The sequence below is a fragment of the Pezoporus occidentalis genome, unplaced genomic scaffold (assembly GCF_034315485.1).
Source record: "Pezoporus occidentalis ecotype Australia unplaced genomic scaffold, CSIRO_AGI_Poc_V1 ctg182, whole genome shotgun sequence".
In the NCBI taxonomy this organism is placed as follows: Eukaryota; Metazoa; Chordata; class Aves; order Psittaciformes; family Psittacidae; genus Pezoporus; species Pezoporus occidentalis.
The window spans coordinates 1,268,953-1,283,198 of record NW_026913662.1 but is presented as its reverse complement, the minus strand read 5'-3'; the positions used below and the strand labels follow the sequence as shown (position 1 = coordinate 1,283,198).

The 14,246-nt window shown below is 39.9% G+C and overlaps 1 protein-coding gene across 2 annotated transcripts; it reads left to right on the top strand.

Moving 5' to 3' along the window:
• Positions 1 to 925: 925 nt before the first annotated feature.
• LOC134162061 (C-type lectin domain family 5 member A-like) lies at positions 926 to 14,227 on the top strand. 2 transcript variants are annotated; one of them, XM_062615524.1, is made up of 8 exons: positions 931 to 1,486; positions 2,626 to 2,694; positions 4,574 to 4,663; positions 8,630 to 8,701; positions 9,420 to 9,491; positions 9,595 to 9,737; positions 10,395 to 10,504; positions 11,116 to 14,227. In XM_062615524.1, the coding sequence occupies exons 1-8, from the start codon at positions 1,405 to 1,407 to the stop codon at positions 11,261 to 11,263; spliced, it is 786 nt and encodes a 261-aa protein (XP_062471508.1). In that variant the 5' UTR covers positions 931 to 1,404; the 3' UTR covers positions 11,264 to 14,227. The 2 variants fall into 2 exon arrangements, with proteins under 2 accessions (XP_062471509.1, XP_062471508.1); XM_062615525.1 differs by lacking the exon at positions 9,420 to 9,491 and having other exon boundaries at positions 926 to 1,486.
• Positions 14,228 to 14,246: the final 19 nt, after the last annotated feature.

The following is a 14,246-nucleotide window of genomic DNA, read 5'->3' as shown; positions in this document are numbered from 1 at the left end:
TGTTGAGGCCTTTTCTGCTTCTCACCCCACCCACCAGTGAGCAGGCTCGAAGTGTCAAGAAGTTGGGAGGGGACACAGCTGGGACAGCTGACCCCAACTGATTTCCATACTGTATGAAGTCATGCTCTGCAATATAAAGCTGGGGAGAAGAAGCAGCAAGTGGCAGACAATTCAGAATTAGGGTGTTTTCTCTTCCCAAGCAACCATTATGCATGATGGACCCCCTGCTTGTGTTGGGAATTAGTGAACTAATGCTTTGCTTTGCTTTGCTTCATTGCACGGCTTTTGCTTTACCTGTTAAACTGTCTTTGCCTCAACCCATGAGTTTTTTTACTTTCACATCTCCAGTTCTCTCCTCCACCCCACAGGAAGGGAGTGAACACACAACTGTGAATACCTTAGTTGCCAGCTGGGGTTAAACCGCAACAGGCACGAAACTGCACACATCAGTCAAGGTGAGGCTGCACCAATGCTGAAACAGCAGGATGATCACTTCTTTTGGCTGGCTGGTTCTACTGTGTTTTGATGCACCCTAGGACGCAGTTTGCCCTCTTGGCTGCCAGGGCACACTGCTGACTCCCTGTTGATCCTGCTGTCAACCAGCAAATTAGGCTGGAGGATGAGGTTTTTCCTGGCCAATTACATCTCCCATCAGGACAAAAACTAAATCTGGCATTTTCAAATGATGCTATGAGCTAGGATATTTCCTCCAACAATGATTCACAGCACAATGTCCACATAGCTACTGTCTCCTGCTCTATGAAAGCATTAGTCATGTGGGAATTAAACACCTGGAAAGCCTACAGCTTGTCTTCTCCAGACTAACCTATTCTAGTTGCTCTCTTTGCATGTTAAGCACCCTTTTTACTTCCTGAAACAGGCTGGATCAATCCCATTTTATGAATTCCCATTTGCCATCAGGGCAAATACCTATAGAGGAGAAGAACCTGTTCCTGAGCTGCACAAACCCCACGTTCCTCAGGCCACAGCAAGTCAGCTTGGTTCTGGTTTAAAAGAGCTGCAGACAAATGAAGAGCCACAAAGCATGGCAGGGTCCTATTTCAGCAGCACTGAATACATTTCTCTACGGATCGGGGCAAATATATCATGCTTTCAGGTGTCTGCTTTTGAGAGCACTGTCTTCTGGACTCTAACACTACTAAAGCCAGAAGCACTTGTCAACAGAGATGACCACATCAATCCACAACCTTACATTTAACAGCCTGCTATAAAAAGACCAGTTAGAAGTAGGCTTCCTTGCTTGTCACTGATTTCTGCATGACTAAAAGAGGAAAGAACTACTTCCTGAAAGTTAGATGGGGGAGAAGGCTATGAGCTGTCCTCAGTTCAGTGGACCATTTTAAAATCAGCAGCGAGAAGGAAGAAAGTAAAGGGGGAACAAGAATGTCAGAAAGCCTCATTTATGCTGACTTGAACTTGACTGAATCAACCCGGCCCAAACTACAGAAGGTCACTGATGTCCAAGGTAGGTAAATTGGTCTGAATTGAGCTTTCTTTGTATTCTTCAGCCTTTTGTGGAACACCAAAGCCTCAAACAGGACTAAGAAAATGTGAGGGCCAGTGCTGTGCAAAATGCACAGGTGGGGTGTCCATCCAGGTCTTTTACCCCCAAAAAGGGGATTGTTATAGGGTCTAATTTTTGTTTGTTAAGGTACACATGTGAGGGAGAGCTTCTTATGTGATGAGTAGTTTCTATCAGTCTGGGAGATTATTCCACAGTTGAATGCCAGCTTGTCCTGAACCAGGTGTGGTCTCAGGCACCAAACTGATTCCTGCAGCAAACTGATTAGGAGATCGAATGCCTAATGATTCTGTTGTTTGAAGCAGTTTCATGCACAGCTTGTTCCTGCTTGCTGAGCATGGCAGGCATTGCCCCAGGGTTTCTTTTTTTCTACTGGCTTTGTCTGTATAAACTACATGTTTCATAAATCAAGCATAAAATATTTCATGGGCAGATTTAGCTTGATTTAGTATAAATGACTCTGCAAAATTCTAACATAAAACTGATTTTGCTTTAATGAGCTAAGAATTATTGCATAAAATTTTGCACTGGCTTTGCTACATCTGCATGAAGTTACAACCTAAAATAACAGACTTCATACACTTTGTGTTTCATTTTATTTTTTCTTCATTTTTAACTTCACCATCTCTGACACAAACAGTAGTTTCTATTTGTATTTTTTATCTGCAGATGTTAGAACAGTTTTCTCTTTTCACACCACCTTATCATTAACCCCTTGAAATTTAGCATGATCTGCAGCTTCCAGGTCTGCTTTGATGTTGTAGCCAGTCTCACCACATACGTATGGATGTGAATAAGACAGTCAACCTTACACATTTTTCTTCACTTCCTTTTAAAATATGTGTGCAGGTACCCATGTCCCCTCTGTTGCTGTTTGCACTGAAGAAAAATCAGATCTGTTTCTGCCTATAGCAAGTCCTCTTAGCTGTGAATGCAATGGAGAAATATATTATTCAAGCATAGTCAAACACAGTCGCATATATCAGTTGATGCGATGTGTATAGCATTTCTCATAACGTCAGTCATTTTTGTTCCATTTAAGTTGTTCCTTGGTTTTCTCTGTTATTTTTGCCTGGTTTTAGATTCTACATATGCAGAAGTGAAAGTGCAGTCCCTAGACAGAAGCGCTGCAGTTAGATACACGTCATCTGGTGAGTTTTTAGCTGTCTACTAAGTTTATATGAACTTAAACACTGAGAGGAGAGGATGTTGGTCCTTATTTTCAAAAAAATGCAGTGATATGAAACCTTATGGGAGACAGGAAGAAACAGATGTCTGCTTTACATAGCCAGAGCAGGGGGCTGTTCATGTGTTGTGTTATATGCAATGAAACACTTACGGGTTCACTGGTATAGGAACACACGGAAATTCTAGGCCAGACCAAGAAACCACAGCAGGCATACGTGAACAACTAGAGATGAGTAAGAAGAGGGTGGGTGTACACAATACCTTCCTATAATACTTGCTCATGTAGTCAGGGACTTCCCAAGGCAGGTGTATTTCTGTTTATGCACCCTCAGTGGATATCTCTTCTACAAACTTGCCCAATCTCCCCTTGGTTTTATACACAGCCCAGATCCCTACAGTGTCCTTTGATGAGGGGATCGATAGCTCTTTTTAATACCACATGAAGAAACATCTGATTTTTTCACTCTGAACTTGACTTCTATTAGTTTCAGCTGACGTTCCATGAAAGATACAGTAAGCAGCCATAGAATATCAAAGGTCCAAATGACACTCAGGATTTTATATAACTCTGACATAGCTTCTTTCTGGTTATCTCTTTTCCATACTGCAGAACCCTAGCCTGCACCATCATTTACTGCTTCCCTTCTCTGAATCTTTTCCCATACTGGCAGTAGAATTGCATTCACCATTAAAAATAGAGGCAAATCATGATTTTATAAAACCATGTGGTAGACAAAAAATCCTGTGTTTTGTTCATTTGCCTTCTGAATGTTTCCTAAAGTGGGAGGCTGTAGAACGTTCATCCTAGGATATATTCAAAACCTGACTGTGCATGGTTCTGGACAACCTGCTGTAGTTGACACTGCTTGGACTAGATGATCTGGAAAGATGACTTCCAACCTAAATGACTCTGTGACTGTGTGGTCAGGACAGCTGACCTAAGTTCACAGATCTCCTCTAGAACATCCATCTATTTTTTATTTTCAATGCACATTAGATCTGCTAAATTCCAGTCCCTGGGTGCAGAGATGATAGCTTTAAGACTGAGGTTACAAAACGGTTTAGCAACCCAGCTATCTCACACCTAATGTCTCTTCGAATTTTTTAGCTTATCTATTCTTTTATTTGGGCCATACATCTTCCAGTTCATGTAGCTTCTCACAAGGAACTGCCCTGAAATGGAAGATCTACCCAGTTCTTACTCAGAAACTCTGCTATAAGGGATTAATTTAGCTTCTCTACTATGACCTCATCTTCTGAATGCTTCCTAGACAGCCTGCCACCCACTGGCCTACAAAACAAATTATCTATCCTCTCTTGGACCTGCTTGTGCTCTATAACACCCAGCCAGTATCCACTGAGTTGAGAGACTAATGAGTATTGCAAGGACCCTCTTGAACTAAATCCTAAACAAAAGTCCATAAACAGTAAAAACAAAAAGAGGAGACAGTTCACTTCTCTGAAAAATTTGCTTTTTTCAGGAGTATAACATGGCAGAACCTTTTTCTGGTAGTCAGATTGGGCTTTGCTTTCATAGTATTTTGAGAGGGCAGATAAGGATCCCGGTGAGCACTTAACTCCAGTATCAAGTGCAGCAGAATATATCAAAGTATTGTAAGCAATGGCAGAAGGGTTCAGGTTGAATGTCTGTGATGGAAAAATATGTGTCCACAGTCTAACTATCACAAGAAGAACAAACATGTGAAGGGACAGCATCAAAGCGCTTTGTCTAACTTAAGAGTTCTCTCACTGTGAGCCTGGAAATGGCATCTTTGAATGAAGACAAAAGGTTCCTTTTCCAGTTGTTTCCCTAATCTTTGTCTTTTTTCTGTCTATCTGTAGGTAAAAGCTGTTGCTCCAGAACATGCGTTGCTGTATTGGTTGCTGTGATAATCCTCCTATTGGTCTTAGCAGTGTGTCTGATACTCATGTGTAAGTCCTACTAAAAATGTAATAACTGCAATTAATTTTGACCCTCACCCACCAGCTGACATCTGAGTAATGCCATCCAAAGCCAGCAGCAACAGAAGGCCAGTCTGAAGGTACAAGGCAGTAGTTCTTAGCCAACCATGGCTGTAAGAGGAAATCCATAAAGAGTCAAGTGGTTTGGAAGTTTAAAACTCCAAAAGAAAAAAGCCAAAACACAATTAAAAAACTTGATGATGTTCAGACAGTTGTCATGGTTTAAGCCTAGCCAGTAACTCAGAATCATGCAGCCTCTCTCTCACTCCCCCCCCACCCCTTTCTCCCCAACAGCTCCTGGAGGGATGGGGAGGAGAATCAAAAGAATGTAACTCCCACGGGTTGAGATAAGAGCATCCCAGTAACTAAGGTATAACACAAAACCACTGCTGCTACCACCAATTATAATAATGATAAGGGAAATAACAAGGGAAGAGAATACACCCGCTCACCACCCGCCGACCGATACCCAGCCTGACCAAGCAGTGATCTAGCTCTGCTGGGTAACTGCCCCTAGTTTACATCCTGGGCATGACGTGCTGTGGTATGGAATACCCCTTTGGCTAGTTCGGGTCAGGTGTCCTGTCTCTGCTTCCTCCCAGCTTCCCCTCCTCCCTGGCAGAGCATGAGACTGAGAAGGTCCTTGGTCAGAGTAAACATTACTTGGCAACAACTAAAAACATCGGTGTTATCAGTGCTGTTCCCAGGCTGAAAGTCAAAAACACAGCACTGCACCAGCTACTAAGAAGGAGAAAAATGACTGCTACTGCTGAACCCAGGACAACAGTAAATAATTTATTATTTATTATTCAAATGTTTTGAAGAAACAAGTCAAGATTAGATAATGCCTATTAGTATTATGATTGCTATTTGTGAGAATATTTTAAGGTGATGACTTTGTAACATGTCACCGTCACATCCATAACACCAAAAATCTTTACATAAATATGAATAAAAGCTCACTCATTTGAAAGAGGTAGCTAAGTCACAACTTAAAAGAATTTATTTGCACCTTACTCTAATAAAAGCTTAGTGCTAGGCCTCTCTGCATATATATCAGTGAGTTCACAACTATCTTTGAACTACATAAAAAACTGGGGTTTTTTTTTAGAAAGCAAGCATTCTTATCTCCATTAGAGAGGAAAAAAAACAAAACACCAACAATTTTAATAGAGCCACATGGTACATTCCTTTGAATATTTTTAAGGAAACGTTTTTAAATTTCAGATGTGGTTGCTTGTTTCTTTTCATCCTTTAATAGTTAAGCAAGCTTAAAGAGGTTTCCACAGTCAATCACATTCAAGTCCCAGAGTTTACCACCTACTCTGGATGCATACAGAGAAACTCTTCTTGAAGACATGACAAAACCTTTGATCCATGGAACTTTAAAAATAGGGCTGGGGGAGGTAACTGTTTTTCAAGGCAAAAAGTAAAGGAGAGATGTCTAATAGTGCTGTGACCTTTATAAAATGCAAAATAGCACAGGAAGGGCAAAATAATATAACAAAAAAATCCTAACAATATCATAAGGTGAAATTACCACCATTTAATAAGGCTTTTAATCAGGAGTTGAATGAGGAGCCACTAGACTCTGATTCAGGTATGGCTTCAGTTATAGTTACTTTGTTGGGTTCAGTACAGCCCCAGTGAACTGAAAAAAATAATCCTAAGAAACTTGAGATCTAGATAAAACTTGAGAAACTAAAGCAAATTAGTTTTTAATTTCAGTAGCATATAGTTTTTACTTGTACTCCAAATAAAAACTGTTGCCAGGTTGAGTGGTTTGTTTCCAAGTTTTTCTTTTAGATGAGTTTTCCATATGGTTTAGTTTTGCTAAATATACCGTTATTGATGAACAGCTTGTTCAAATGAACTAAACTGTCACCTCTTGATATTGCTCCATTTTACAAGAGCTCTGCAGGCCAGAAGGCATTTTCCATTTCTGTTCATGAAAATGACAACAGTCTTACTCAGTGGAACATGAGCAGAAATTTTTATGATTTTTATAGTAGTATCATGTTCTTTTATTTTTTCTTGAAAGAAAAGTTATCTGCTGGTAAGTAAAAAATTAGCCCCGCAGTTCATGAGCTGGTCTTCCAATAACAGATAGGTCTGATTTGAAATACTCTTTCATATGACTTAAATTTTGCTCTTTTCTTAAACCAGGAGTTGATATCTAGCCTCAAGATATATGCATATAAATGCATGTATGCATGGAAAACATACACTTCCAAACCTATTCTTCTGGTTTATTTTCCATTATTGCTCTAGGAGTTCAGTAAAGAGCAAAGAAAGCCTAAATGTTCACAATTAGTGTATGGCCAAAGCATGATAAAGTTCAGTATTAAGTTGCCCCAATTAGAAAATAACGCATTATTGCTTTGTTAGTTTTTGGCGCCTTTGAACCATTTTCAATAACGGTGCTGTCTGATACAGCAGATTTCAGAGTTAAAGTTGACAATATTCCAGGAACAATCTCAATCTACCACTTACGTGTTTTAAACTGATTTCCATTCAGTAGGAGAATCAGTGTGATGGTGTTATTTTTTGCAGTGCATACCAGTATGCATTCATTTTGATTTTTTCACATAAATTAATGATTTTGAGTTATGTTAGGTAGTTCTAGTACCAATATTTGGTACTATTATACACTAAAGTCTTCAGGTCACCTTTATAAGCAGTACTTCAAGCTTCCACCCACAGAATCAGGCAATATGCAAAACCCAGCTTCTTCATCTTCTCAGATGAAATGGTCCTGACATTGGTTCATACAATGTTTTTGAGAACTTTTACTGAAGAATAAATTCTGATTCCCCCCTCTTCCAAAACAGGTGATTGTGTCTTCAACTTTTTAATCCTCAGCTTTAAATTCATTATTACAATCAGTGTTAATACTTCGTAAAATATAATGCGTACTTTATTGTGGGTATCTCTGTATACAGGTTTGGATGTAATTCTATATACCAGAACTTCAAGAACCTTTGTTTTCTAATATTCAGACATACATCTTTCCTTGGGTTTTTTCGTTTAGTTTTGGTTTCGTTGGGTTTTTTAATAGTGGTATCTAAGACTCAACTACTCCTACAGCAATATATTTGAAGTTAATCCCTAAAAGGAACAGGGCAAATCATGCAAGTTAGTCTCTGCAAAATTAGACTTTTACTGATCAACTTTGATCTTTGAATTGTAAATGTAAAACCGGTATTATACATTGTCAGCATTTGGTTTTAGGTGCTACAGTGAAGCTTTTTCTCTCACAACTTTGAAAGCCTGGTTCTTGCTTGCTATTGGGAAAGAAATGTAGATTAAGAAATGTAGGTTTTCCTAGGCAATGTGTTCTTGAAGACCATAGTAGCTCTCACAATTCATACGCCAGCAATTTGTGAAAGAGTATTCAACAACTGTTTTGCACCAGGAGATGCCAGCTTGTTACTATCCCACTTAGAAAGAAAAAAGAAAAGCACACAGGCTCTGTAGGGTATTATTTAAAATGCAATTTATTAGAGTTAATAATATAAAGAAAGAGAGGACAATAGAAAAACCTAGATCTGATCAGATGCTAGGAAACCTGAGCAAAATTACAGAACAAAGGAATCTGCTCCAGTGGCTCTGTTTTCTGGGAAAACAAGTGTAGTCATTTCCCCAGATAATGCTGTTATTTCATACTTCCTTCCTTCCTCTTGCCACCCACTGTCTGGCTCTAGGCTTACGGAAGAAGCTGATTATTCCTTTGTACTAAAATTGAGATTCATATATATCACTGCTCAGTTTGGAGTCTCTGGTGGTCCTTGAAATCCTCCATTGGAGGAGGAAAAACATGAGGAGAAGGCATTCTGTATGAGGTGATGGTGGTAGTCAAAGAGGTCCAGAAGAGCCCTGAGAGTGTATGGCAAGATGGTCAGACATTCAAAGCAGAAATCTCATTCTTATTTCCAGATCATCCAACCGCAAGCAGACCAGCTGACTCAAAAACCTTCTCCATCACCTGTGAAGATGCACATGCACTAGGTAGGTAATACTCTGCCATTCAAAAGACAGTTTCCAGAAGTCTGTTCAATTGTCTTTTAAGGGGGTGGAGGCACTGGGGGAAAGTATGTGTCCAGATTTTGTTCAGAAGAACAAACAAAGAATTTGACATCTCAGGAACAAACCACCTTATCATGTACACTCATAGGATAAACTCTCAAGGCCAGAGACTTTTCATATCTTCATATTCTTTAAAAGTAGTGCTTGGTCAGCACTGCATTACTTTTTCAGAGGTAAGAACTAATTACTCTCTCATGCTAGCACAGAGGAGCTGATGGCTAGGTGAACAGACAAAAATATAACAATCCCTTTGATATCCCACCATTTTCATGAACATGATGCACGTACTGCTTCTCAAGCACCTCTCCATTTTTAGCATTTTAACTAAGTGCAATTCCCTTTTGCTGTTTAGGAGCTGCTGGATAACCAACAAAACTATATCAAGCAGTCCCTGTCTCCCTGAATGATATCACCCTTTCCAGGCCTCATTCTCTGTTCCTCCTGGTACCCTGCCTGGCAATGGAGAGAAATGTTCTTTCTTTTAGTAATATCACTATTGCCATATTTTGCAGCAGGCAAATAGGACTTTTGAAAACTTAAAGCTGCTTTCTGACCTGGCCATTTCTCTTTACCTCCTCAGCAAATACTTTAAAGGCTGGATAACGTTATCTGTGATTCTACTTCTTTGACTTATGCCTAGGGCTGGAATTAACTACAGAGAATGGCAAGGATCCCAGGTGGTATGGTGAAAATCAAAAGCAGAAACACAAAGGTACTTCTCTGGCTGCAACTCACTCTCTTGCCTTTCTTTTCTGTTGGGATCCTTTTGTTAGTTTGAACATAGAGTTTTTCACAGCTATTCTTCCCTCCGGCAGGCTGCCCCAAACACTGGGAAAAAAATGGGGGAAAATGCTACTTCTTTTCTCAAAGGCAGAATAAAGCCAATTGGAATGACTCCCGTAAAGAATGTACTGACATGAAGGCTGACCTGGTTATCATTGACAACAAGGACGAACTGGTAAGATCAAAATTCATGGGGTTTGACCTGTATGCCAAAGGGATAATGGGTTACACTTGCGTCTTCTCATGTTAGATGTCTGCCTTCTCATGTTAGATGCCTTTGCACATCTATAATCCACTGCTAGCTGCATACACCAAGCACCCCTATATGGCAGCAAACACCTTCACAGTAAGATGCATCTTGGTGGTTCAAGTCTTGCACCTGGGAGCTTCCCTCTGCAAGCATGCTCCCATGGGAAGGACTAAACTCTCTGCCTAGATGACTTATGTTTTAAAGAGATTTAGCAAACAAACCAAGACATACAAGCAGACACTTATTTGTGAGAGTCTTTTTTTGACGAAAACTGAAAAGGCTTTCCTACCACAATCAGAATAGAAAAGTTATCTCCAGGTATCAGGTCATACATGGCTAACTATAGCATATAGTTTAAATGGTATCACAGGTGTATTATTCTTTTTATTCTATTCCTAAGAATCCCCAGGAAGAGAAATGAGAATAAATTGGAAAAATTTAGCACCTAAAGCCGTGCAAAGAGATGTGTGGCTGGATGCATGGTGTACTTGTAACGCTGGTTATTTAGCACTAAGCTTTCTCTGTACCTCTGGTGAAAACAACATAATTCTAATGTATTATTATTCTTTGTTTCCTTTCTAGAATTTTCTCTACAAACAATCTAGAAGTAGTTACTACTTACTTGGTCTCACATACTCTCACAGTGAGAAGAAGTGGAAGTGGATTAACAACATGGAACTTAGCTCAGACATGTAAGCCTTTTTCAGCAAGTCACTGTGATGCAATGTCTGCAAAAAGTAAAACATAAAAACACACAAACAAACCAAACCAATACAAAAAACCTCCAAACAAAACCCAGACCAAACAACAGGGAGTACAAGCGAGGTCAGGGACCGTAATCTGCAGCAACCTGAGTCCTTTTGATTCAGGTGCTTCAGCACATCCCTGTGACAAGTCAAAGGGAGCCTGTAAGTCATGCGGGAACACAGGCATGTCACATCAGGATGGCAAGAGAGAACACAGCTGTAGTTCTGGTGAGTAAGGAGGAATCTGATTAGATTGAATTCAGTGAAGAAAGGATGGGGCAAGGAAGTGTAATGTCAGCACCACTGAATGGAGGCTGCCAAAGAAGGGGAAGGTCTCCAGATCGGAAAGCATAGCCCATATACTTTTGTTGAGGTATGGGGAAGAATATTAAGGAATGGGAGTGAGAGTCCAGCAAGGCAGCCTCTAATCCCACTGACAATAATACAGCTTAGCAGCAAGGCCAGGTGCCACTCTGCCTTTCATGGAAGTGATATGACTGCACTGAGTTCAGCTAGGTCAGGAATGCAACTAAATCTGGCTTTCTCTCCCTGTTCAGGTTTTGTATAGGAGGAGACTTTACTGACTATTTCTGCACTGTCATTGGACATGGCAAAGTAGAAACTGCACCTTGCAGTGGATCCTTATCAACACAAAATATGTGCGAAAAAGCTGCAGATATTTCAGAAAGCCAGAAGGAGAGCTAAAAAAGAAGAGATCCAAGCAGCAATGTGATCCCCAGCTTTCTGTAGGAATGGCAGATGGTATTTGTGTCATTTATCTCTAGCTGTCTAAATATCTAGTCAAAGGGACTCTTAAAGGATCCCTCTAGACACCCTGCCAAGCATAGCACATTCTTTCCCAAGATGTGTGTCTAAGACTGGATGGGTTCCCCTCTAGAAGGGCATTTTCACACATTAGGAGCCTGGGTGACTTCCTTATACCAGATGCCCAAGTTTCAGGCAGCCACTGTTACATGATATGAGTCCAGCCTTAAGGATAGGTGTGATCACAGACAGATCCTGTCTCTTACAGACACATGCATATGCACCCATACATTCAGAGCCCCGCTTATGAACGAGGAGACACTTCAAAGCCTTGATGTGCACTAGTCCTCCCTGCAGCCACAAGTGAAGGTTAGCACATATATGTATTTTGGATCCTGAAGAAAAGTGCAACCACACTCATTGTCATGTGTCATAGATATAATTGACAGGACAAAGTCAAAAGTGTGTGTGTGTGTATAAACCTTACTCTGTAAAAAACTGTCTTTGTTAAAAAATACACTGGATACCAAACCTAAAATGCCAAGGCTAAAATGCGATTCACCAGAACATCCAGAAATGAACCTTCACCACAGCTCTGTGCATAAAATCACCACCAGTCCTATGTAGGTGAGGGAAAGTTTATCAGATTTAAAGTGAGCCTTGCTGGAGAAGGGCACAGGATGAAGAGCATTAGAAACCACCAAAGCCTGAAAAACACAATCACAATAATAGCTCAATTGGACAGAAAATAGTCAAATCAAAAAACAATTATCTGTGAAGAAGCTGGTGAGAAGTATGAGAGTGACCTACAGAGAATGACAATACATTTGGATTATCCTGTTTTTCTTGGATAATGATCTAAGGAGAAAATTATGCATGAAGGTTCTTCCTGCACAGAGAAGGTAGAGCCAACAGTGGAAACGGGTGGTATCGGTAGAGCAGAGATGTGACCAGCAAATGGTGAATATTACCAAAGCTCTCCCACTGTGCCTCAGCAGCTCCTGGGACCCTGAGGCTTTTGTGACTCCGAGGATTATCACTCTTACTGTCTCCATGGAGGCAGAATCATTTCTGCTTCCAATGGCACCATTCATGGCTCTCTCCATTTGCAGGATGGAGAAAGATCTGCAAATTCCTTGATGAAGTGGCAGTGACGTCATGCTTTCTAACTGGGGGGAAAAAAAGGTTTTTTGCTTAATCAAAGAATTTATAATCAGAACATTGCAGCCAAGGGTAGTGAAAATGGAATCATACAGGAAAAATTCTCTCATTCTGATTTGAAAGCACATTTTGATGTCTCTCAGACAAGCAATACTCCTCGTTGTCCCCATTCACCAATGGCCATGTTGATAGGTAAATTAATAGATGGCTAATATTGCCATTCTTCCGGCATATGAATGGAAAACACCTTGACATGCTACTTTCTCACAGCTTTCTTAGATGAACAGAATATCATTGAGGGGGAGTAAGGGAAAAAACCTCATTAGAATAAGCTTGTCAGTTGGAAATAATCTTGTCCATGGCAAATAACCAGAGGAAATGAGAAGCATCTCATAGAAACTGGCTACTCAGAAATAATTTACCATGGTTTTGTGTATTCCAGAGAAGACTGTGGGCCTTGAAAAGCAGGTATCTGTATTAAAATTATGGCAAAGCTAAAGGTCTCAGGAGGATTTAACATCCATAACTAGTAGAGCAATTATCATTAAATTTCAATGACATTCTCAAAAACAGACAGACACCAGACAATAAGGATGAAGATTTTTTCTTCTTTTTCTTCTCCTTTTTCAATTTGAAAGTCTGAAAGCAACAATTTCAGCTGTGCTGTAATTCCAGATACACCGAAAGATCTGTCTTTTGCTGATCCACCCTGTTAGATTGCAAAAGTATACTTAATTTCCATATTGGACAGGAGTCTGGGATTGGAGACAATGCCAGACCTGAAAACTAGACACAGGGACAGGTGACCTATAGACAAGCATACTCCTACAGGTTAGTAAGAATATGAACAGCATCACTATTTAACAGTTCACCAAGTTCCTTGGAAATGGATCTGACTTTGGTAGATGAAACTCCACTGATTTTTGCAATGAAATGTAGAGTTTCCATATTTCTATTGTTATCTATCCCAGACAATGAAGATCTGTATAATTAAGCTCAGTGATACGAGAAGCGCAGTTCACGACTGTTTCTCTAACAGTTTCTTCTTGTCTCAGTGTATTTTAGATAAAGCTTTTAAGAAATTTATCCCAAAATAAAAAACACATACAAAACCCCTTTGTATGAGGATGTAAGTGGAGATCTTGTTGATGGAGAGCATCAGAAATGAGAAAGTGTAGATAAAGCGTCAAGAGCAGCAACTGAAGCTGTATTCAAGGCTATTTTAAAAATTTGCTCTAAAACTGCCCTCAGAGGAATCCACCACCAGTCACCTATTTTCAGTGGCAGAGCAGAGATTTTTTTATAAGCCAGATAGCTTTATCATACAGACATCACACTCAGGATTCTCACTGAATTTCATCTTGAGAGAGATATCTCTTACAGCATTTTATTACTTCAGCTGATGCATAATAGTTCAGGATTCCTGCTTGAAATTTACGATTTGCTTTTGACCATAAAAATACTATCATGTAAGACCGGTGTACCACTTTTCTACTAGATCATTTGATTCGTACTGTATCTTTCATTGTATCTTAGTGCATTAGGTTTAATTCTTTTTATTTACACCACAAATGCCTATAACATATCTTGAAATCTGTATTCTCCTTTCCTTCTGTTGCACTGCAAAGTTCAAATTGTGCAACTGAGAGATAAGTATCATGGCTGGGTGACAAAGGATACTTTTCCATAAGTTACGTTAATAAAAAAGAAATCAGCATCAATAAATGCATATGGAAAGGACAATCAGTGGGAATCTGAAGTA